The sequence below is a fragment of the Citrus sinensis genome, chromosome 3 (assembly GCF_022201045.2).
Source record: "Citrus sinensis cultivar Valencia sweet orange chromosome 3, DVS_A1.0, whole genome shotgun sequence".
In the NCBI taxonomy this organism is placed as follows: Eukaryota; Viridiplantae; Streptophyta; class Magnoliopsida; order Sapindales; family Rutaceae; genus Citrus; species Citrus sinensis.
In genome coordinates, this window is record NC_068558.1 from 13,775,814 (window position 1) to 13,800,661 (window position 24,848).

A 24,848-nucleotide genomic window follows, 5' to 3' on the forward strand; every position below is an offset into this window, starting at 1 on the left:
TTTATGTTTATTATTTTATATTTTTATCTTATTAAAAAAATTAAGCTACATAGTTTATGCAAAATTTTATAATTTTATCGTTATTCATTTATTAAACATTTTAGTAACTTAACTCCGACGATTAAACTATCAAAAAGCTCAAAACAATTATGAAAGTTTATTATATAATTCTTTGTCCGAAATTGTAAAATATGTGAGCATCTTAACTCATGTCCGAATATTGACAGAGAATGTAAAACATAAATTAACATAAAAAGTGTTAAAATAAAGGGGGCAAATTATGCTACTCTTTTATACTTTCTTTTGTCTTCCCAATAAACAAAAAATTGGATTATCTATGACAAAACCAACTTCTATTATATGAGTAGTGATATTTGTTTTCTCCCAATGTCAATGAGAAACAAAGTGGTTGTTGCACATGTTATTACGAATCAACAATTTTGATAAATCAAATATCATAAAATGCTTTAACCTTTTTTTTTAAATAAATCGACTACAGTTACTATAATTGTAACATTTCAATACATTAAGTATAGATTGACCTTTGGTAAAACGATTTCTACAATTGAATTTTATTTTTATCAGAAATTAGTATGAATCGAACTCAAACACATAATAATAATAATAATAAGTGCATAAAAAATTAAAAAAATGTTAAAAGCAAGAACGAGAAAAGGAAAAAAAATGTTAAAGAATATTTAATGCAATCTTTGTGCTAGTGGCAAATTCCATTCAAGTAGGAGGATTTGGTCATTTGGTCTAGCAGTTTCGTCACTACAACCAAAAAGAGCAAAACGACACTCCTTTTTCTACCCAAACTGTCGTTTTTATGTTGGTGCCGAACTGCCGCGTAAAAAAAAAAAAAAAAATCATAACGAAACTGACCTCATCATCACCAGTGTGTTTGATACCTCACCGCCACTAAGATTCTGACACGTATAGTCGGGACATCAATGAGTCATTTTGTACGCCGTGATTACAGGTTGATTTTGATGGTATCTTGAGAATTTGAAAAAAATAAAGGCCGCCATGGGCTGTCAGTCACTAGTCACCAGCATGGATGCGTGATGCGTCACAGGACGGTCATTTAGCTACTTTAGTCTACAACGGTTAAAAGATTTTATACACAACAACTGTGACACGTAGTGAAATTGCGGTGACCAAATGACCAATGTGGTCAGAAATTTCAACTACGCCCATGTTCTTCCATACTAGTGCAATTACTTTACTACCTTCGTTCTCCTGTTAAATTACATAAATACCCTTGTAGGGAAATTAGGTGTTTGAAAGGACTTTTTTTTTTTTTTCCAGTTTTAATGATATAGACTTCAATAACTTGGACTATAAATAAGAATTGAATTGTAACATCTATTAATAATAATAATAATAATACAGGAATAGTTTGGCATTAAAAAAGGTTCGTCTAAGGCAAGGATACCACTACATGTACATTTGATAAAGACCTAAAATTTTCTATTTTCAAAAAATTGAAATTGTAACAATTATCACCAATATATATTAATAGTTTGGTATAAAAGTCCTTGTATAAGACAAGCATCTCACAATATGCGCATATGATGATAGAGACTTTAAAATTCATTTTTGGACATATCAACAATAAGATTATTGTTTATTAAAATGACACAAATAAATGAAAAGAAAAATGAATGCAAAAAAAAAATAGAGATATAAAATTACCCTCATCAAAAAAAAAAAAACATCCTTGTAATTATTTTTATATATTCCTCTTTCCTTATAATTAATTTTAAATATTCCTTTTCTTTACTTGCTAACTACATTCTCCGTGATATTATTTATTGAAAAGGAGTAACTAAACAACTCATAATCATTAGACCTAATCAAAAACTCTTGCACTTAGATTAAATTCAATTTCACTCGAGATATTTAGGATTTTCCTTTTAAAAAAGGAATAAATAAGTAAAGAGGGCCAATAATTCTCCATATTTTTACCTTATACAACACTTACCTTTTTATTCTAACTTTTGCCTTATTAGTTTATAAAACCAAATGGAATTAAGATCCTTATGATGTGGTTTTCTTGTAAGTTTTTTGAGCTTAGAAGTCAAAAAAGGATTCAACCTAAAGGCAAAGATTCTCCTCCGATTGTGGCAACACCTAAGTAAATTATAAGGCAAACAAATATACTTAAATATAGGCTTTTTATTTATTTATGGTGATTTCGTTTCCGTATTAATTAATAATCAACATATTTATTTTCCTAAATTAGATTTATAACCATTAACCAACAGCTAAGCAAATATGGAGAGAACTGGTTATGCTAGAAGGAACAAAGAAGGTTAAATACGTCATTTCAGAAACCATCGCCATGCTATAAAAAATAAAAATTTATGTATAAAATTCAACCAGACAACAGCTTTTTTTTTTTAACTTGAACAGAGCGCCACCTGTGCGCTTCGTCTTCTCTCATTCACTCTCTCTGCAACAAAAACAACTCCGAAGCTTTAATATTTATTACTTTCTTTAGTACACGCGTCACTCGTCACCTTTGTTTCTCTCAAAGCAGTCACAATTTTCTATTACTTTCCCACTAACCAAACGCCATCCGCATTCTTCAATCATCATCGGATAGCCAACTTAGTTTATTTTTTTATTCTTTTTGTTATTATTTCTACTTTCTTTAACAAGCCCAGGAATCAAGAAATTATCTTTTTTTTTTTTTTTATCTTTACCATTCGGTTTTGGCCTTTTTTTTGGGGACTATATCATAAATCATCATCATGGCCGTTGATTCTCCTGACCGGAGAGAAGTACTCATCAACGTGGACGGTAACAAACCCAACAACAGCAGCAGTGTCAGCAGTAACAACAGCAAGATTTGGAGAGGGTCAAGTTATGATTTTTGGGAGGACAGAGGAAAGATGGATAATAATGTCAAGAGTGGTGGTGTTGGTGGAGAAGAGGGTTTTGATTTCATGCAACACGGCCCATCAATGGAGGATCCACCCTCCGTGCTGATTGGTCAGTTCTTGCACAAGCAAAAGGCCTCAGGTGAGATCTCTCTTGATATGGACTTAGAGATGGATGAGCTTCAACATCAAGCTAGTAATAAAAATAATAATTGTGGTAGTAGTAGTGGTATTAATATCAATAGTAATAATAAATCTACACAGGGTCTACCAACCGTGTCTGAGTCGCCAACTGCAGTTAATAGAGTGTCTTTTGAATCTTTAAAAAGGAGGCATTCAAATTCTACTAATAATAATTACAAGGACTCCCCACAAAAAGATTCTGAAGGAGAGGTTGTGAAGTGTACTTCAAACAAGTCTTTTGACAGGAATGTCTCATTTAATAAGAAGTCTGCTTTGTTGATGACAAAGACTAAGTCAAGGTTGATGGACCTGCCGCCGGAGAGGATGGAGCCGAAATCAGGGAGAGTTGTGGGGAGATCGGGGCAGTTGAAAAGTGGGTTTATTGGGAAGAATGTTGATGAAGAAGAGGAAGATCCGTTATTGGAGGAGGACTTGCCCGAGGAGTACAAAAAGGAAAAGATTAGTATATGGGTTCTGCTTGAATGGTTTAGTCTGATTTTGATTATAGGAGCATTGGTTTGTAGTTTGACTATTGATTATTTTAAGAAAAAGAAGTTGTGGAAGCTTGGTTTGTGGAAATGGGAGCTTTTGATTTTGGTTCTGATATGTGGTAGGTTGGTTTCTAGTTGGATAGTTAGGATAATTGTGTTCTGCATCGAGAGGAATTTTCTTTTGCGCAAACGGGTCTTGTATTTTGTTTATGGAGTCAGGAAGGCAGTTCAGAATTGTCTTTGGTTAGGGCTTGTGTTGATTGCTTGGCATTGCCTGTTTGACCAGCGAGTAGAGAGGGAAACAAATAGTGATGTTCTTAAGTATGCGACTAAGATCTTGATTTGTCTTTGGGTGGGTGTGATGTTGTGGTTAGTAAAGACCCTATTGGTGAAAGTTCTTGCATCTTCTTTTCATGTGAGCACATATTTTGACAGAATTCAAGAGGCATTGTTCAATCAATACTTGATTGAAACACTCTCTGGCCCCCCCTTGATTGAAATACAAAAGGCAGAAGAAGAACAGGAGAGAATTGTGAGTGAGGTTCAAAAGCTTCAAAATGCTGGTGTTACTATTCCCCCTGGCCTTAAATCTTCTGTCTTATCCTCACCACAAAGTGCAAAGGTGATAGGAAGTGGAAGGCTTCAGAGAACTCCCCGGGAAGGAAAAAGTCCAAAGCTTTCTCGTACTTTTTCCAACAAAGATGATGATGGGATAACAATTGATCACTTGCATAAGTTGAACCCCAAGAACGTCTCCGCTTGGAACATGAAGAGACTAATGAACATAATCCGACATGGATCCCTTACCACATTAGATGAGCAAATACAAGATTCAACTCATGAAGATGAGTCTGCTCCCCATATTAAAACTGAGTATGAGGCAAAAGCTGCAGCCAGAAAAATATTCCAGAATGTGGCTAAGCCAGGGTCCAAGTATGTCCTTATTTCTATTACATTTGCAGTATAGTATTTCTTGTGTAAATTTGGTGCTCATTTCCTTTTATTTTTTTCGCCGTGATTAAAATTCAATTTACATGAAGAATTTATTCTTTAAACAAGTGTAGTAATCAAGGATATCTATGCCTGTTCCAAATTTTCATTTCTTGTTTCTTACTGTTTATAAGTATCGGTGCAGTATTGAGTAAAACATATGCAAATCTTATTGTAGGCATGAATCAAGGAGCCCACCTTTTGTATTTCTTTTAAGATGCCTTCTTTCCATGACTGGTTGGAGCCCTGGCTTCACAGTTATAGGGGATGCCATTAATTGAATGACTGATTTTCCTGCATTTCTCCGTCTAATCTCACCACTGTTTTCTTAGGTTCATCTACCTTGAGGACCTTATGCGTTTCCTGAATGAAGATGAGGCTTCGAAGACCATGAGTCTCTTTGAAGAAGCATCTGAAAGAAAGAAAATTAGCAAGTCAGCCTTGAAGAATTGGGTGGTAAGAATTTGGCAACGTATGGCTTTTAGTATGCGTGTGGACATTACTAAATCCTTGTTTCTGGCCATTTATTGTTTATTAGAAGAAAATTTCAAGTTGTGTTGAAAAGAGTGCAAATGAGTATCAGTGACATAAAGTTAGACCTTCTGGCTTGTAAGTTTTGGGTTAAATGGAATTTAATGGATTAAATTGTTCCATCAGGTTTTTGTTGTGACTACAGGGATTGATTCTAGCATTTTCCAGATACATAAATGTTGAAAAGTTATAAATTTTTGGTTTGTTAGAAAAGTAGTTGGCTTGTATGCTTTAAGAAATTTGCAACTATAAAGTAGTTTAATTAAGCAATAAATGCGTATATCACATTCATCGTGGGTTTTAATTTGTTCAACTTTATTGTGGAGTCATTCCAAGGATGCTGATCCTTTTGCTTGGCTACTGTTCTTAGACTGGTCTTCATTTGAATTTTACAGGGCACAGTTTTTTGACATGGTTATTTAAATAGTATATATTTTCAATGCATTGAAATTTAAGTTTGTTTCTGCAGTTTCTTGACAATATCATTTTATTTATTTCAATCAATTCAATCCATAATGAAGCCTCCTTATGCATACGTAAGAAAAATTATACTTGTGTGATTTTCATGACATTTTTTACTGCATGATGGCGAATATATGTCATCTAATTGTTTAAGAGTTCTATCTCTCCGGTAAATACATTCCACAGTTTCTATGCATCTATGCAATCAAAAGATAATGCGACGTTTTTTGTGTTAGGTTAATGTTTTCAGAGAACGGAGGGCTCTTGCCTTTACATTGAACGATACTAAAACTGCAGTCAACAAGCTTCATCGATTTGTAAACGTTTTGATTGGCATTATTACTGTGATTATTTGGCTCCTCATATTAGGAATTGCCACTACCAAATTTCTCCTCTTCATAAGCTCTCAGGTTGTTGTCGTAGCATTCATATTTGGTAACACTTGTAAGACAGTGTTTGAGGCTATCATCTTTCTGTTCGTGATGCATCCATTTGATGTGGGTGATCGGTGTGAAATTGATGGAGTTCAGGTACATTTAGAGAAGCCATTTTCAATGTTTTATTTTTTATTTTTTAAAAAATAATGTTTAAATTCCATTTGAAGGAGTGTTTGGCTTTTGAAAATACTGGAGGGCCTAAGTTGTGTATTCTCAAATTGCAGATGGTAGTGGAAGAGATGAACATCTTGTCTACTGTTTTCCTTAGATATGATAACCAGAAGATCATCTTCCCAAATAGTGTTCTTGCTACTAAGGCTATCGGTAATTATTATCGTAGTCCTGACATGGGAGATGCAGTTGAGTTCTGCATCCACATATCTACTCCAGCAGAGAAGATTGCTCAGATGAAACAGAGAATATTAAGGTAAACACTGAGAAATTTTAGTACATGTAATTAAATTTTTGCTTTCACTTTCAACAGTCTCTATGTTTGATATAGAGTGGTGTGGTTGCAAATCTGTTTCTGTTGTTTCAATTACGTGTGATGAAAGTTTCTGATTTTATGTATTATTTTTTGTTGCTGCTATTGCAGTTTTATTGAGAACAAGAAAGATCATTGGTGTACAAATCCGATGTTCATTTTCAAGGATGTGGAAGAATTGAATAGGGTGAGGTTTGCGATATGGCTATCACACAAAATGAACCACCAAGACATAGGTGAAAGGTGGGAAAGGAGAGCCTTGTTGGTCGAAGAGATGACTAAGATTTTCAGGGAGCTTGATATCCAGTACCGCTTGTGGCCTATTGACATCAATGTCCGCGCCATGCCTGGCCCTCCTATGGCCTCTGACCGCCTTTCTTGAAATTGAATGGCGCCTTCCAGCTAAGTGACAATACGATCTAAATACGAACCAAACAATTGTCTTCATAGTCTTAAGATCGCCACCAAGACTGCTTAGAGTTTTGGCGTATAAATGCTGCACTATTTAATGAACTTTTGTAGAGCCATAGTGTTTAGGCTAGGGTGAAATCAGAATTTTCTTCTTATAGTTGATTGTTTTATTATGTTGGTTGATGCTCATCTCCCTCGTAATTTATATGGTGTACATTGCACTGCCAGTGCAATTTTCTAGAATTTACCATGATCATAGTAGAATTTTGAATTTAAGTTTGAGAAACAGCATCTTTGGGTTCCCAGTTCGTGTTCTTTTTATAGTCTCAAGAGAATCAATGAGTTTCCATGGGTGTTTTTGGCCTTCTTTTCCCAATTGAATTAGTAAATTATTTAGCATGTGAAGGAAGCAATTAACTAACTCGCATAAGCGCATTTCCCCTCTACAAAAGACATTGGAATGTATTTTTTAACAGAAAATTAATCCCTTAGGACAAATGAATGCGACTTATGAAAATAGTTCATATCTTTTTTATTCTTTTAGAGTCATGTTGAAGAATTATTGTGCCAAATCTTACATGAAGATTGATTAAAATATGCCAAATTATATGACAGTTAAATAAATCATTGTCATGCCACTTCAAATTTTAAACTTGCTTAGTGAACTGAGCTTTTATTGTAAATTCCTTTAAGTTCGTTCGAGACTGTCAAAAAAAATTATAGTTGAAAATAGAAATCAATAGCTAAAAATAGAAATCAATAATATGTGATAAATATAATTTTTAAATAATAATTTTAATAAAAAATAATACAAATGTAATAAATATTTCATCGTACAAATGAGTTGCGAGATACACATTAGTACTGCAACTTTTAAGTTACATTTACCCAATTATAATACCAAACACGTCTTTAAAGATTTGCGTTCAAACTTTGGTTGTTGCATTTCATAGCACAATACAACAAAGCTCAAACTATTTAACGCATTAAATTCTTGCTGATATTTTTCATGGTTCTAAATTTAAACAGAAAAATGTTAACAGATTCTGTATTGTCAAAATGTTGAATAACTCTCCCACTTCGCCATGAATTCTTACAATCCCAATAGTTGTTTCAGCATACTAAAAGTGTTAAGAAGAGCGAGTACTCACAATAAGCAAATCCAATGGAAAGAAATAATAAAAGAATTAAGAAGAGTTAGTACTCACAACAAGCAAATCAAATGAAAAGAAATGTAATTCAGAAAATCCCAAATGCATGCAATAAGTAACAAGAAGACATGCAAAAGAATCTGGGCACTAGAACATTGTTCTCACCATTTGGGATGTCCTTACCATTTATTTGCAGATATCGAAATACCCTTGTTTCCAATTCTGAAGAATAGAGAAATACATCGATTCGGTCAAGATATTTAGTCAATTAGAATGGTTCAACCACACAAATACTAACTTTGTTTAACTTGGACTATTGACTACTACAGCTAACAGTTTAACTATAACTTCCACAACTAAGGCAAAGAAGCCGCTCTCCAAATACACTTCTTATTTATGCTTTCATCTTCAAAACCCCATACTGTATCAAGAGCAGGCACCAGGGAAAGCGCCAGTCAAATCCCATGCAGATAGTTCATCGAATTTTAGTTTTAGCAGATCAGAGGAGATAATTGACTCAAAGCAAACCTGAAAAGGTGATATTGAAGACTTGAGGCATCCAATAAAGGTTTACTGCAACCGCCTTCTTGTGGCAGTGCGATTAAGCTGAGAATGGTGGTGTATGTCAGGCACAAAAGCGCTATCATATTGGTTCTGAGGATTTTTTGGCCAGTAGAGCCCAGATGCTGTAGGAGGAGAAGGGACTTGTGGCACAGCCCAGGAGGCCTCTGGAACCTGACCCAAACACTCATCATCATCTAGTTCTTCCTCAGCAGATCTTAAGATAGATGAGCTGTCAGAGTCTCCACGCTTGCCACTATCAGCCTTTAAGAATCCAAAACAATAAAGAAGCAAAAAGTATGAATTGTACTAACAGAATAATATTGGGACAAAATGGCAACATGCTATGTTATAAAGGAATAACATACCAAAACTTAATACTACTGACTGATTTATTTCGATTACCACCAAATCTAATAAATTTACTGCCTGTATCATTAGGGTCAGATCGGTCAACATCAAATTCTAAACTAGATACATTCTCATCATCTACATGATGGAATGACTAGAACAAGGCCAATGGAATAAAGAAATGTCAAGAAATGCAATTCTTATGCATAAATAGATGTAAGCGTACGTGTGCTAGCATAGCACGTGTGTGAAAGGAAGAAACTGAAGAAGGTTAACATAATTCAAGAAATATAAAATTCATTATATGTGTCAGCAGTCATGCTTTTCCCTGTATTTCATATTGGTTATTTACTTATTTACAATCATACTGGTAGCGTTCTTAATAAAATCTTCAGTTACAAAGGCAACCAAATTTCCTTCCGGATAAATTAGATGTTTAATATATCAGTTAAAGCAGATACATTTGCAGTCTCACTTCTTAAATATTACAGGCAATAAAAAATGCGAGGTCTACCCATTAAGTACTGGCTCTCAGAAAAGGCTCACACCTGAACAAAGCAAAACAAATACTTTCCAAGTATTCTTTGCAAGAAGAAAAAACGTCTCTCAACTCTTGAATTCTCAACTCTTGAATTCTGAATACTATACTTGGCTTTTAGAAGTACAAAACCAACCAATTAGGTTAGAGATAAATTAGTGACCTTGCCAGAAGACTAGGTTAGGGATAAGATTAGTGAACTTCCCAAAAGACTACAGAGGAGACCATGTCACTACTGCCCCAGACGTTGGCTCCATCACTAACCAACAAGGGACGTCATCATTGAGCTATGAGCCAACTGAAGTTCTTCTTGAGATTCTATCAAGTTTATAGGCAATGATTCCACAATGAAGTCTACGTGCATGATCATGCATGAATGAACATGCAGGAGGGAGAGAATGAAGGTTATCTTAGAGATATTTGACCATGAACTGCAATTGCATATGTGAAGCAACAAACATGACCAAAGATACAACCACAATAATCTCAAAAGATAGAGGACCCCCAACCAGTACATACAAAATCAAATATGATTTTCCATTGTAAGTATGCGTTACCTTAGATGACCCATTATCCATGAAGCTATAATTTTGATTGAGCTCAGGAAGTGCTAGAAAATCATCCATGTGCCACGACGGAGTGCTTCCAGCTGCAGACCCCCCAGCAAATGAGACTTTGTTCATTGCAAAGTCGCCAACTCCACCAGAACTAGCAGGTAAAACTTCTTTGCATTCAGCAGCCACTGGCATCAGGGCGTCCCTTCTAGACAGGGAATGGGATTTCATGTCCAAAATGTTTTCCCCAGATAGTGACTTAATAGAGGAAGATGAAGCACCAGGATCAGCTGGTTCAAGACCTACTTTTACTCCAGTAAGCAAAAATCTCTGATGAGCAGACACATAGCTATTCGCTGTGTGTATGGCAACATCACATTTCCTGCAGAGTAAGGCTCGATCTTGTAGACAAAAGAAAAAGCCAGATGTTTCCTGCAAAGGATCATCGCATTCTCAGTAGTTAATCTAAATGAAGATCAAGAAATCAGAAACCAGCAAATTCAAGAAGGTTAGTTAATCATTTTGGAAAGTATACATCCATACCACAACTAAGATATATCTATAGATTTTTAGAATGCAACCAAAATATCTTTTTACAACAGATTGGAAATCTTTTCCCAAGTAAAGCAAAAATCTTAATTCTGTTCACACGATATCCCCACATTGTTTATAAACTTGCTCGATCCTCACATAGCTTCTCTTTTGCTTACAAAAAGACAAAAGAGGGTTTCCATTTTCCTAGTTAAAAACAAAAGATACAATTCCTTCCTTATCCAAAGCCGGCTTATTAAATTCAAATTATCATTGGAATATCCCCCCCCCCCCCCCCCCCCCCCAACCAAAATAAATAAATAAATAATAAGTAATAAAATAAGTTGGTGTCACATTCCATATCCAGATTACACATAGAGATCTTCAAGATATATCCGAAGCTTGTCAACATATATTATTCCCCAAACTTACTTCCAAACTCCCTGCATTCAATCTACGACAACCATTCTGCAAGACTGGTAAACACGAACTAATTTACACAAACACGTATCAGAGAAAATATCAAAGAACCCCCCTATAGTTTCGTCGGGGGCCCTTCCCTAAATTTCCGATAAATCACGTGGATTAATTTTGTATTTTAAGGCATAATTAAGGAAAGATCAGCATGTTTCATCCAATTAATTTGCATTTAACAATTGGAAAAAAAAAGATTTACTAAACCTGACAGATATCACACTTGGGCATTTGTGTCGAAGAAGAGGAGAGAGGGACTCTCTGGTGCTTGCTCGCTAGCTTATTGGCGGCGTGAACTTTGTCGTCGCACTCCCAGCACAGCGCCGCCTCGTCGGCGCAGCACAGCACCTTCGCCTCCGCCGCCTCGCATACGTTGCACTGTATCCTCATCTCTCTCTGTGTAAACCGCGAGACCACAAAAGAATCGAAACGACGTCGTTTTTTAATTTTGTAAAAGGATTTTGCCGAACCACTTGGTGAGTGAGATGGAGGGAGAGACGTAAAAACTAATAATAATAATAAAATGAAACGGAAATGGGATATTTTTGTGAGGCTGAGAAGGCGTTAAACGCGTGGCATTTTGTAGTGTGTGTCTTATAATCAGCAGACCGACTCTGTTCTGTCGAGCTGTGCTTGCCTGAGAAAAAAATATCGCGCGAATAGATTCAGGGACTCCCCCCCACTCACACGCGGTTTCGATAGCGCGTGTGCTCACGATATCTCACGTGGAATTGATCCTGAGTTTCTGATTCTCGAAACGACGACGGCCCACGCCAACGCTATCTGTTTTGACTTTATAATCTCTTTTACGTAGAAGTGATAAGAAGATTCTGATTCGACAGAGGAGGCAGCCATGCCTCTAACGGTCGTCTTTTTAACTGAATAAGTGAATAAATTAAATTTAAATTGAAAATATATATTATTATTTTGGGTGGGGATATATTCACCTCATTTTTTGTGTAAACCCTGCACACTTCTAAAAGATATTTATAATAAATACAAATTTTTTTAATAAATAAAAATCAACAAAAAAATTATGTAATTAATCAATTAAATCATTCTTATATTTTTTTCTTACTTATCTTTTAACTATTAAAGTAGATTTAATATAAGTTCTATTTAATTATTTTATTTTATGACATAAAATGACCCACTTACCTAAAAAATATATGTTCTCGCATCTAATACTGTAGGTACTTAATTTTATGGCTTATAGTCTAACTTCTTAAATGAAGTCTAATAATTTTCAATAGTTTACATGTAAATGACATAAATTTGACAGTCTAATAATTTAATGCGTATTTTCTCATAAAAATATTATGTTAGTTTGATTAAAAATTAATAATCATACTAATAAAGTAGAATTAACTATTTAGAAACTATTTTGACACAATTCAAACAAAAAAAATTATTTAGAAACAATGAATTTTGTATAAAATTAAAAAATTATTGAAGTTAGATTAAATTTTTGGCATTTTTACCTTTTAAGGGTAAAATAATCAATTTAAATTTAGGTTAAAGCAATCTTCTTAGTCAAATATAATAAAAAAATTTAAGTCACAACAAAATAAATTAAGATATATTTAGTTGATCAATTCTTCTGAATTCTTCTTTATTTGAAATTTTTAAAAATAATGAGAACTTTTTGTAATTATTTTTTAAAAGTGGGGTGGATTTGCAGTTAAGATTTTTTGATGATTATTTTACCACTTATTTTTTTAATAAATCACTTTACTACTAAATTTTTTTATAATTATTTTTTCAATATTTTATTATTTTACCACTAAACAATTAAAATCAATAGAATTTTTACATAAATTATGATGAGAGTCTATTTTTCTATGTGACTATAATTTAACCCTTTAAATTAAAAATATAAAAATAATTATATACAAAGAAATAATTATTTTTATCAATGCTTATTTTATATATCTAAAATAATAGTATTGATAAAATTTTTAATATTATACCTTGTAAAATTATTAAAATACCAAATGTACCAAAATTCTTAAAATATCATATGACATTAACAATTTATTAATAAAATTAACGGTTTTGTGGTAAAATGATACACTGAAATATTAAGTGGGAAAAACTAATAGTTACAAAACTTTGGTAGTAGAGTGACAGTAGGTAGTAAAAAGACAATACCCTATTAAAAGAGAAAAATGTGTATTGTTTTGAGCTGACTTGGAAAGCTCCTTTTTTGGCAAATGATTGTGACAATGATGGAGAGTGAATTACCTAGAGGCAGTTTTTTGGGAAGAGTGACGACTGATGCGAATATGAAATAAAAGAAAATGGCTGTTAGAGCCAATGCCTGTAGTGGCTGACAACGGTATTCGATGGTCAAGCTTGCTGGAGGTTGGAGGAATGATGGGTTTTAGAGACATTCTTGAATAAGAGGAAATTTGAATATTTTTTTGTGAATGAGAGAACTTGCCTCCTTCCTTTGTGCAACAAACCTGACTTGATAAAATGAGTGTCTCTAAGGGCATATATGTGTCTCTTTAGACACGTGACGAACCACAATTAGTTATTTCTCTCGTCAAGTAAAAATTTAGGTGTAATTTAACCTCTCTTGTTAAGGCTCTTGGGCTTTCTAAGGTTGGACAACTGTCTTTTGAGGAATTGTCTTTACTAGCGGCGTATCCTCATCATTGATTGGCTCATTTCAAATGAGTCAATTAGGTTACGGGACATCTAATTTCAATGTGATGTGGTAGACGACTATATTTATGGTCTCCATTTCTCATATTTGATTCATGTGATCTGCAGTGAGATATTTTAGAGATAACTCAAGTGGATACCCAATTGTGATGATGTGTTATGGCCTCATTGGTGAAGCTATCACTTCCTCTGTAGTTCCTAGCCGACATATGGCAGTTCCAGTGTGTTGTGGAAGACATCCTCTACAGTTTTCAGGAGGCTAAGGTGACCGAAACTTATTTTTTGGGGTCTTTCCGTTATGTTTTTGTCCTTTCAGTTCATTCTTCGCTTTCTAGGGTCTTTTTGTTATTAAAGAGTCATATGAAATATCTTTACACGTGTCACATCTTAGGCATTTCTTATTCAAAATTTACCACCAACTTGTGTTTCACTGAAAAGTGAGGATATACAATCAATTAGTAACAAATAATAGAAAGGGCGGACCTAATGAAGTCTCGTAAGCTTCTTTTAGATTTTGAAATTGTTTTAAAAATGATCCGCTTTTAATTTATAAAGTTGTTACGTTCTGTTTTTTGTTAACCTTTTGAGTAAAAACATTATAGGATTTATGGGGTTTTAGGAAGTCTTGTGGAGCTGATAGGATGCTCTTGAGACGCCATGAGGATGTTACTAGAGGAACTCAAAGAGAAGCTTCGATGTGCTAAGTACAATTAAGGTACCAAAAATACGAACAAAGCAGATAGAGACATAAAAGTAATAGTCTGATTAGGACGCCTGTGCTATCAAAGAGGAGAAATTTTCTTCTCAAATATAAGAGTGGGCCAATTGCGCCAAACAAAGGCTAAGTAACACAAAATATTTATGTGGTTTTGGTTTTTAATCTGCGTTCGCGGAAGCGTCTCATCAACTCATCAACTATGCAAAATAAAATACTATAACCGATACTTTACATAAATAAACGAGTGATAAAGGATATGAGAAGATTGTCTTTCGCTAAATCCTTTAGAAGGAGCAGCATCTAACTTATTCATGGAAGATGATAAGGAGGCTGGTGGTGTTTAAGTATTAAAACAGCGGCTTTTCTCATTTGTAGATGACTAGATGGGGATCCGAGTAGGGATTTTCACCATATTTTCCATTTCTACAACTTTTTCATACAATAGCTCATGCCCCCAACTTATACACCTTGGTGCCCAACAAAATAAAATCACAATTAATGGTTTAAATCGAAGAAAGTTGAAAATTTTGTGTAGAAGTCAAGATGTATTTACAAGATTTCCATTCCCTATTTAAAGATCAGCAGTTAACCGTGTTCACAAATTTCAATAACTCCTGCACTAATTTACCCATCAACAGTCTCTGCACATACGATCTAATATACCAAATTTGGAGGCAAGAAAACTTTCAAAGCCGGTGCCTTGGATGATATTTCTATGACATCCCCATTTTGGATAGAGACGAAAACATGCGAACCATCAATGTACACGAAACCCTCTTTACAAAACCACATAGCTTCCATGGACTGATCTGATTTAACTAATCCATGCATTAAGCTAGAAGTGGCTGCTGCTGGTGAAATGGGCTCTCTTACCATATACTGGAGATCGTGAGACAAAATGGGCATTATGAATCCACCCGCTGAGAGCATTGCAGCCGATGATCCAGCAGCGGTTGAGACCCTAAGACCACTTGATCGGCAGTTCACTAACGGTGAACATGGCATGCCATCACTTTTAATTCTGCCAACATTCTCAATGAGGTTAATAATATGTAAAATTCAACATTTAGTGTGTAAGTGGGGCAGTGCAACTCATTTCTATGGAGAAATTCCTTACTTGAATGAGAACCGAGAAACCATGGCAGGACAAGGGTGTGCAATCAAAATGTCATTAAGAGCAAAAGTTGGCAGAGATTTTGAATTCACACGTATCAATATCCTCGATAAATTTGATGGGACTGTTTTACCCTCTAGGATGTTATCTAGGAGCTGAAAAAAAAAAATTGTCAGCCAGTTGAGCAAGTCTATCTCTCAGAACCCAAGTGTTTTCTGGCATTTAACTTAACATGACATAAGCTCTGCAACTCAAATCCAAACAAAGTAAAGGTCCCAAACAAGATATAAGAGAAAGATACCAGTCTAGGTTCGAAGAAAAGAAATGTAAATGCTTTCCAAGAAAAAAGGTTGATGCAAAATTTGAGCTTAGTTCTTCCTCCCACCTAAGGAGGCCTTTCACTATTGTAAAATTGGTTGTAAACGAGCAGATTATATCTAAACAATTTACAAAAACCATCAAGTACAACACAAATTTCCATTTACTATTTCAATTTTATGGTCTTACTTGTTCGAAGTTATTCACAGTAGCCGCACATAGATAGCCCTTGCTTCTGGACGCATCAAACTCATTACTAAACATATCCACCTACATGATTACATCCAAGAAAACTTGTTGAATTGATACATAAATTGGTACATTGAAAAAAAATATAAAGCCCAATTTGATAGAGACCTAACCTCCTCAACTTGGGTGGGGTCAGAATTCACTCCTAATACTGGAATTGAATCATCAATCAAGTGACCGGCTTGCAAAAGGGTGCCGTCTCCACCAACAGTGACAACTAGGTCCACGTTGCGGATTGGTCTTGATAAGTTGTTACGGAATACTGGTTCCCATTCAATGGGTTTCTTTGAAAGAATATCCTGACAAAAGTTTATGGCATCCTTGTGAACCTTACATCTATTCTCCAGATGCTGCAAAATCTGTGCCATCTCCAAGGAAAACGGAGTCAGAGAAACAAATCAACAGTTTTAATCATACAGTAGGATGAAGGGAGATGGATTTGTTCATTAGAACAGAACTGTATGCCTTGACCAATACAAGGCTATCACAAAAAGATTTCAATTGCAGTTTCAAAAATATTACCTTACAACAGAAAACATTTCATAGTTATTGCTAATAAAGTCATATACAATGAACAGTACATACATGAGGAAGTTCCAATAATTGATTGGGAAGCTGTCAGGATACAGATAATAATGGAAATGTAAAGGTGCTCTAAGCTAAGGGCATGTCAAAAAGGGTAATTTTCTGACTTCAGAAAGCTTATTTTATCTCAAGGCTGCATTTGGTGCTGCAGAGTTGCGGTGCCGCTGCAAAATGGAAGCTCTAACTATGAAATAAAAGGAAATAGTAGTTTTGAATTTTTAATAATAATTTTGACAAAAAATTAGGTAAGATGGTACGGTAAAAATCATCTTTAACTTCCAAACTAAGTTGCAAGCAACATTTTAGAACCGTGCTGGACATCAAATAACCAAAGGGAGCCTTAGTATTAACTCTACCAAAATTGAAGATGGAACCAAATTGCGATTTCTTTGACGCCCTATTAAAGGAAAATCTCAAGTACTATTTTTTTTTTCCAGTGAACCGGCAGAAAGATTAGTGCAAATCAAAATGTCTACGCATAAAATTTTGCTTTTAGTGAACGACATTTTCGAATTCATATGCTAAAAAAGTTCTCAAAATGTTTATTCTCATAGTCTCTCATTCATGCATCGTCCCCGGCAACCAAACTGTTGCGTAAAATGTAAAGCATTAACAGCAAACGCATTATCAACTTTGGCATTTTATCAAACAGCTCGAATGCTTTGGCGAAAACGTAAGATCCAATGGCACGTCCGATGGCATACAAAGAACATGACGTAAGAAAGGTGGTTGAATAAATAAATAAATACCAGAGGATTGGTGATGTGAGAAATGCCGTTTGATTGGCGAACTGTGTAGACGTCGAATGGTTTTAGCAGCAACAGCAGTTTCCTCCTGGCCATGCTTTGGGAAGTCTCTCTCACTCACTCTGTGTGCATATTGGAGACAGTGGTGTTGCAGCCTTGGGCTTTAGAATATGGGCTTGGGCCGATTGATTTGGACTTGGGCCGGATATACAGAAACATTATTATTTTTTATTTTAATGTATTTGTCCTTCACATTTTTTCAAAATGATATCCTGATCAAACAATATTGCCTAATTATTTATTACAAAAAAAGTGGGGTGGATTTATTATTTTGTTAAAAAAATATAATTTTTATTATTTTATTATTTTAAGTTTCAAACCCAACATGATAAATTATCTTTTCAATCCTCAAACATGAATAAATGTCGCATAGCTATTTTCGTTTTATTAAAGTAATTATCATGCTAATTTTTTTAAAATAAAAATACACACTTCTATATGTAGTGTTTTTTTTAATTGTTTAGTTTGTTGGAGTTTTTTTTTTCTTAATGTCTTTTATAATTTTCGTTTATAACCCGAGATGAAAAGTGTTGTAGAAGTTTTTCTGATTCCCCATTTGAGTATATCGACGGGAAACCGACGACGTAAATTCCAGAGGTGACCCTGAATAGGTACTAGTCTGGTCCGAAGAACATTTCAAAGCTGTTAATGACAAACTCTTCACCACTTCTTTGATTACCAAAAAGCCGGGGCTGGAATGCGACACTATCTTTTAGCTTAGGGGGAAAAAAAGAAAAAAGAAATACTAAGGGAAATGAATAAATTTCACCTTTGAGTAATCTTAGCTATTCACTAATTCCTATCCTCTTGTGTATAGAGAATACTCTATTTATAATGTGATTTGAAAAACTTAAATCCTAGATAATAACTACTTCAGATAACATTTATCCGTTAATTTAAAACTTCATCAGAAGTCAACACTTATTTCTTTTTCAAATTAAAATTATACTTCTAAATTATACTTATTTCAACTAATTGTATATTTATTAGTATCTGATTTTCAACAAACGTGCTCTTCAGCAATCGTGCTTCAAGTTGTCTGACTTATTTATTTTATCTAAGCTTCTAATTGCTGTGTTATCCAATTGCTAAGCCCTTATTTTCACTTATTATTCAGGCCATCTCCAATGCATAACACCATTTTGGTGTAACACCAGCACAAAAAATGTACATTTTTTACACCAAATTACTATTTCATCTCCAACCCATTTACACCAAAAAGAATATTCTTCTTTTTATTCCTTTAATTCTCAAGAATTAATTCAATTAACACAATAAATATTACTATTAATATAGATAATTAAGTAATAAGTAATTTTATATCGATTAACAAAAAAAATATAGAAAATTATTAAATTTGCATTTAATTAACTAAATTAGTACATTATGAAAATTAAACATTACATTAATATAGAAAAATACAATAACAATAAATAACAACAATAATATAGAAAAATACAATACAATAACAATAATACTCTAGTTATTCGAATTACTAAATTCATCCCATAAATTTACAATTAGTGCATTTTCGGAGTGTAATATGTAATCTAGTAATTAATGTTATTGGCATTTTATTTTTATTATTAATTTTTGTGTTGACTATTTTTTATTTAAAATATTAGTATAATATTCAAAAATTAAAAAATAACAATAATAACTTAAAATATTATATAAAATAAGACATATATGTAAATAAGATAAAGTAATAAGAATATTTAAGACTTTTTTTCCCTAGCACCAAATATGGTGTAATGAATAGTATTGCACCATATTTGGTGCAATACTATTCATTACACTTGGTGTTGATTTTGATGTTACATTGGAGAAACGTTTTACACTAAAAATGATATAAAAGGTGATTTAGTGTTAGGTTTAGTGTTACATTGGAGATGGCCTAATGATCCTATTACAGAATTCATGGCACCAACAATTCTTGCATGACTCTTCACACTTCTTGTAACAAAAATAACCATCATCTTCTTGAGATTGGCTACCAAGCAAATTTGAAACCTAACCGAAGCTAATTTGATGAGGTTCCAATCACTACTGCTTCCCATATTTGTCAACCGAACCCACTTCTCCAAACCAAAACCTAACCCTTTCACAATCGGACCCAAACTTTGGTTTGCCCAAAATGGTCCAAATTTCCTTATTAACACCAATAATGCATTTTTTCCCAGTTGGGATCAAAGTCAATTCATTTCCCATGCCATAAATAAATAAATAAAACAGTTTCTCATTTTAAAAAATAAATTTAATTAATTAATAGAAAAACTAAATTAAACTTGACATTGACCCACCGAACCAAAACCCGTTTCACCGACCAATCAGAGCCAATCTGGGTCTATTCTATTATCCATATTCGGCAGATCTACCCAAATTATCTTCTCAGAATCTTTTCGGATCCGATCTCTCTCTCTCTCTCTCTCTCTCGTTTATCCTCTTCACGACCCAACCCTAAACTTACCGGATCCTCGGATCGGTCTCTGTGCAATTAGCTCTTCCGCCACGATTCTGTGTAAGAACCACTTGATACTCACCAATTATTCTCAAGTTTACCCTTATTTTGTTCGGTTTTAGCTGAATTTTACTTTGAATCGTGCGTTTTATTTAGCTTGTTTTTATATAAATTTTGTTCAATTTCAGGTTTATTCCTTGTGGTTGTGATTTTATATAAATGAACTATCATTTTAATCTATTTGTTGACGGTGGATTTTGAGATAAGAGCATGTGTTTGATTTTGATATATTGCTATTTCTGATACTCTGCCTAGAAATTGTGTGATTTTTTATTTTTTGGTGAATTTTGAGATGATCCAAATGTTTTGATTTTGACTTATTTGTTTAAATGAATGTTTCAGAGTTCAGTTGAGCAGAAATTTTGCTTTTATAGCACTGAAGTTTTTGATTTTGTTGTAATTTCTCTGGGAAAGTTTTGAACTTTGATGCAGATTGACATTGGATTATCATTTCTGTTACAGTTTCTGATTTATTTAATTTATTTATTTTAATGGGATATCTATTGATATAACCTAATGATGATCAATAGCAGGTGTGCACACTAGAATTGGTCCGAGTGGGACCCACCATTTTTATTGATGCATTCCTGTAATTTCTTGATAGTAGAAAAACTGAAATCTGAAGTTATTGAAATTATCTGTTCATTTTGTAATATTCCTCTTGAGGGTTGCAGCGTAAATAATCCTTTGGTCACATTTGTGTAAAGCAACATTCAGTAAATAAATTCTGCAATGTGGACACCACATGTCGCAATCGTCCTTCAATTTTGGATTAGTTATAGTATTTAGTAATTTTTCAGTTGTTATTTTTCTTGATGTTCTTCAAACTGAAATTTTTTCTGCATTTAAAAAAAAAGAATTACATTGTGAAAGTTCTTTAAGCCCTTATTTTTGCCTAAGATTGACTAATTTGAATTTTGATCCGATCCCTTGTACAGAGTTTGGATTATCTTAAGTCTATGCAATGGAAGTGTCAAATGATATAGTTACCAAGAAATCAAAGCGGTTAACATCTGTTGTATGGAATCACTTTGAAAGGGTTAGAAAGGCTGATGGTTGCTATGCTGTTTGTGTTCATTGCAATAAGAAACTTAGTGGTTCAAGCAATAGTGGGACTACACATCTGAGGAATCACTTAATGCGTTGTCTGAAAAGATCTAATTTTGATGTGTCTCAACTAGTTTCTGCAAAAAGAAGGAAGAAAGATAGTAATGAAACCCTCACAAATATCAACTATGATGAAGCCCCAAGAAAAGATGAGTATATTAAACCAATTATGAAGTATGAACCTGATCAGAGAAAAGATGAAGTTATTAGCCTTGCGAATAGTAGGTTTGATCAAGAGCGAAGCCAGCTTGATCTTGCTCGCATGATAATATTACATGGTTACCCATTGGCCATGGTGGAGCATGTTGGATTTAAAGTATTTGTCAAGAATCTTCAGCCAATGTTTGAGGTTGTGCCAAACGCCGTTATTGAGATTACGTGTATGGAGATTTATGGGAAGGAGAAGCGGAGAGCTTATGATTTGTTAAGTAAATTGCATGGAAGAATTAATCTAGCTGTGGAAATGTGGTCTTCAACAGAAAATGCTGAGTACTTATGTTTGATAGCTCACTATATTGACGAGGACTGGAGATTACAGAAGAAGATCTTGAATTTTGTCACACTTGACTCTTCTCACACAGAAGACATGCTTTCAGAAGTGATAATGAGGTGCCTGATAGAGTGGGATATTGACTGTAAGTTGTTTGCCTTGACATTTGATGATTGTTCCATTGATGATGATATCGTCCACAAAATTAAAGAACGTATATCTCAGAATAGGCCTCATTCAAGTAATGGCCAATTGTTTGATGTTTGCTCTGCTGCACATGTTCTGAAATCGATTGTTCAGGATGCCTTGGAAGCACTTCATGATGTGACTGAGAAGATTCGAGGAAGTATAAGATATGTTAAGAGTTCACAGTTAACACAAGGAAAGTTCAATGAGATTGCCCAGCAAGTTGATATCAATAGTCAGAAGGGTCTAGTTCTTGATTGTCCAACTAGATGGAACTCAACATATTTCATGCTAGAAACAGCCTTAGAGTACAGAAATGCATTTAGTGCCTTACAAGACCTTGACTCTGAGTACTCATCAGCTTTAACTGAAACAGAGTGGGATTGGGCAAGTTCCATTACTGGCTATTTGCAACTTTTTGTTGAAATCACCAACGTCTTCTCTGGCAACAAATGTCCAACTGCAAATGTATATTTTCCTGAGATTTGTGACGTACATATCCAATTAATTAACTGGTGTAAGAGCCCAGATGAATTTCTGAGCTCCTTGGCTTTAAAGATGAAAAGTAAGTTTGAAAAATATTGGAGCAAATGCAGCTTGGCTTTGGCAATGGCAGCCATCTTAGATCCCCGATTCAAGATGAAGTTGGTGGAGTATTACTACTTTCAGATTTATGGTAGTACTGCTCTTGAGCGAATCAAGGAAGTTTCTGATGGTATTAAGGAACTTTTCAATGCATATGCTATCTGCTCAACCATGGTGGATCAAGGTTCTGCTTTGCCAGGAAGTAGCTTACCAAGCGCTAGTAATGATAGTAGAGATAAATTAAAGGGCTTCGACAAATTCCTCCATGAGACTTCTCAGAGTCAAAATGCAGCTTCAGACTTGGACAAGTATTTAGAGGAACCGATCTTTCCTCGTAATTGTGAGTTCAACATATTAAATTGGTGGAAAGTACACACACCGAGGTACCCTATATTGTCCATGATGGCTCGTGATGTTCTGGGAACTCCCATGTCAACTGTTGTTCCAGAATCACCATTTAGCACTGGAGGTAGATTGCTTGATAGCTGTCAAAGTTCACTGAATCCTGATACTCGACAAGCCTTGATATGTGCACGAGACTGGTTGCGGATTGAATCTACTGATGGTATGAGTGTATTCTTTTGAATCTCCTTTAGTTGGATACAGGTTAATATATAACGTATCATTAACTATATCCTCTCATAATTGTTTTATCAGAGCTTAATCCTTCCTCGAATCACTATTCTCTGCCCCTTTACATTGAAGCAAATTAAGCTGAGAACGGTGAGAATTTGTTAGTTTTTTTCATTTATTCTTCTCCTCGTCCCTCCATCTTCCCGTGGTATTCTACCTGAGATGCTTTTCTTTATGGGCCAATCTAATTATGTTTTGTTTTATGGACGTGCAAGGTTCATGGATCTGCCATCAGTTCATAAGATGGTGTCCAATGCTTTTCCAACACTTGGGCCTCACTCTCAGAATCTGCTGCAGATTTAATTTAGTTTGTTAGATGTACTGCATGTTTTAGTTCTGCATTGCCATGAATCAGTAGCGAGGCAAGAGTTGCTGACTGCTTAAAGCTCTTCTACAAGAAACTTAAAATGTACATCTGGTTCTTAATGCTTATTTTTCGTACTTAAATTGAAGCTAGCTCTGATATTTTAGGTTCTTTGGCTGTCGTGACGAGCTTCTCTGGATTGTTAGTTTTTTAGTTGGATTCAAATGACTTCTATTATCAATGCTTGCTCCATAGGCTGCTGATAAGATAGATAGATGAGAAATTTTACAAGTTAATGGAGATGCTTTGAGATTAAATTTTCCTTTGCTACTCTTTCTATGTACCCAAACTTTTTGTTAAATAACAGTAATAAATGCTTTTGTTAAACCTATATTAGATGGATTCATCAAATTGTTGTGCACCTGATAAATTAACGCTATTGTGACTTCCTCCACGGCACTCCAATCCTTGATTGAACAGCGGCAATCGAGCAAAGGCTGCAAAGCCACAAAATCGATCTAACGAAGGTAGTACTGTATTTTTTACCCCCTCATTCAAGATTATTGGAGTGAATATTTAATTAGAAAATGAGAAATTATCAGTCATATATCTTTAAATGACACCCGTATTAAACGTGTGTGAACACTTTTCAAGTGTATCACTCGTATACCCTAAGTTGATAAAACACTTCTGCCGTCCACCAATTCATTAACTTCCGTTTGCAAGTGTTGACAGCATAAGGGTAATTTAGTCTTTTAAGATTGACGAAACTTTGATTAAAAAAAATGACATGTCATCCCATTTACCTAGTAAAAAATGACATGTCATATAATATATATTAATAAAAATGACATGTCATCCCATTTATCGGATAATTGTTAATAATTACTAAAAAAAATTACTTTACAACTGAATCTATTCTTCCAAGATTTAACCTAAATTTTTGAAGATCTACTCTTCCAAGCTTCAACTGAAAATTTTTATGGTATAATATGTATAATTGTAAATAATATGTTGTTAATAATTTTTTATGGTATAATATGGATATTTTTATGGATAATTGTTAATAATATGTACCATTAATAATTCATTTTTTAATCAAAAAAATGTATTGTTAATAACAAAATAAAAAAAATTGTGTATTGAAAATTTACGTTAATTTTTCGGATAAATTTGTCTTTTTACCTCATTTTGAGTTTCAAGGGCAAAATAGTCAATTTGCCACAATTATGTTAACTTTCTAATGGAAGTTAACGGATTGGTGGATGGCAGAAGTGTTTTGTCAACTTAAAGTATACGAGTGATACACTTAAAAAGTATTCACACACATTTGATACGGGTATCATTTAAAAGTATATGGCTCATAATTTCCCTTAGAAAATTACTGTACTCTTATTTGTTTCTTACTCCACGGCAGTCCAATGCTTGATTGAACAGAAGCGATGGATTCCTACAAAAGGCAGCAAAAGAAAGGACACCCAAAAACGACTTCGTTTTGTGTAAGGATAGTAGCACGGCGGGCATT

The 24,848-nt window shown here is 34.2% G+C and overlaps 4 protein-coding genes across 5 annotated transcripts; 2 read left to right on the plus strand and 2 right to left on the minus strand.

The window, feature by feature from the left end:
- Positions 1 to 2,399: 2,399 nt before the first annotated feature.
- Positions 2,400 to 7,231, plus strand: LOC102621675 (mechanosensitive ion channel protein 6). The gene is made up of 5 exons (XM_006477763.4): positions 2,400 to 4,495; positions 4,885 to 5,008; positions 5,782 to 6,075; positions 6,207 to 6,409; positions 6,578 to 7,231. The coding sequence occupies exons 1-5, from the start codon at positions 2,760 to 2,762 to the stop codon at positions 6,846 to 6,848; spliced, it is 2,628 nt and encodes an 875-aa protein (XP_006477826.2). The 5' UTR covers positions 2,400 to 2,759; the 3' UTR covers positions 6,849 to 7,231.
- A 952-nt stretch (positions 7,232 to 8,183) lies between these two features.
- Positions 8,184 to 11,657, minus strand: LOC102621390 (B-box zinc finger protein 22). The gene is made up of 3 exons (XM_006477762.4): positions 11,245 to 11,657; positions 10,036 to 10,464; positions 8,184 to 8,853 (listed from the first exon to the last, which is right to left on the minus strand). The coding sequence occupies exons 1-3, from the start codon at positions 11,425 to 11,427 to the stop codon at positions 8,599 to 8,601; spliced, it is 867 nt and encodes a 288-aa protein (XP_006477825.2). The 5' UTR covers positions 11,428 to 11,657; the 3' UTR covers positions 8,184 to 8,598.
- Positions 11,658 to 14,811: 3,154 nt separating this feature from the next.
- On the minus strand, positions 14,812 to 17,579 carry LOC102620911 (NADH kinase). 2 transcript variants are annotated; one of them, XM_006477761.4, is made up of 5 exons: positions 17,441 to 17,579; positions 16,220 to 16,465; positions 16,047 to 16,127; positions 15,543 to 15,694; positions 14,812 to 15,446 (listed from the first exon to the last, which is right to left on the minus strand). In XM_006477761.4, exons 1-5 carry the CDS (start codon positions 17,531 to 17,533, stop codon positions 15,080 to 15,082), a joined length of 939 nt encoding a protein of 312 aa, XP_006477824.2. In that variant the 5' UTR covers positions 17,534 to 17,579; the 3' UTR covers positions 14,812 to 15,079. The 2 variants fall into 2 exon arrangements, with proteins under 2 accessions (XP_006477824.2, XP_006477823.2); XM_006477760.4 differs by having other exon boundaries at positions 16,220 to 16,474; positions 17,441 to 17,568.
- A 1,884-nt stretch (positions 17,580 to 19,463) lies between these two features.
- LOC107176914 (zinc finger BED domain-containing protein RICESLEEPER 1-like) lies at positions 19,464 to 23,653 on the plus strand. The gene is made up of 4 exons (XM_015530062.3): positions 19,464 to 20,018; positions 20,957 to 22,951; positions 23,044 to 23,109; positions 23,235 to 23,653. Exons 2-3 carry the CDS (start codon positions 20,983 to 20,985, stop codon positions 23,097 to 23,099), a joined length of 2,025 nt encoding a protein of 674 aa, XP_015385548.2. The 5' UTR covers positions 19,464 to 20,018; positions 20,957 to 20,982; the 3' UTR covers positions 23,100 to 23,109; positions 23,235 to 23,653.
- The last annotated feature ends 1,195 nt before the right edge of the window (positions 23,654 to 24,848 follow it).

Bases quoted from the DNA above. Each gene is read 5' to 3' on its own strand.
- LOC102621675 (XM_006477763.4), top strand. From the start codon at position 2,760: ATGGCCGTTGATTCTCCTGACCGGAGAGAAGTACTCATCAACGTGGAC. The intron at 5,009-5,781 runs GTAAGAATTTGG...TTTTTGTGTTAG, and splicing joins CAGCCTTGAAGAATTGGGTG to GTTAATGTTTTCAGAGAACG. The intron at 6,076-6,206 runs GTACATTTAGAG...CTCAAATTGCAG, and splicing joins GTGAAATTGATGGAGTTCAG to ATGGTAGTGGAAGAGATGAA.
- LOC102621390 (XM_006477762.4), bottom strand. From the start codon at position 11,427: ATGAGGATACAGTGCAACGTATGCGAGGCGGCGGAGGCGAAGGTGCTG. The intron at 10,465-11,244 runs GTTTAGTAAATC...GATCCTTTGCAG, and splicing joins CCAAGTGTGATATCTGTCAG to GAAACATCTGGCTTTTTCTT. The intron at 8,854-10,035 runs GTAACGCATACT...GGATTCTTAAAG, and splicing joins TGGATAATGGGTCATCTAAG to GCTGATAGTGGCAAGCGTGG.
- LOC102620911 (XM_006477760.4), bottom strand. From the start codon at position 17,533: ATGGCCAGGAGGAAACTGCTGTTGCTGCTAAAACCATTCGACGTCTAC. The intron at 16,128-16,219 runs GTTAGGTCTCTA...GTAATCATGTAG, and splicing joins ACCCCACCCAAGTTGAGGAG to GTGGATATGTTTAGTAATGA. The intron at 15,447-15,542 runs GTAAGGAATTTC...GAATGTTGGCAG, and splicing joins GTTTCTCGGTTCTCATTCAA to AATTAAAAGTGATGGCATGC.
- LOC107176914 (XM_015530062.3), top strand. From the start codon at position 20,983: ATGGAAGTGTCAAATGATATAGTTACCAAGAAATCAAAGCGGTTAACA. The intron at 22,952-23,043 runs GTATGAGTGTAT...TTGTTTTATCAG, and splicing joins GCGGATTGAATCTACTGATG to AGCTTAATCCTTCCTCGAAT.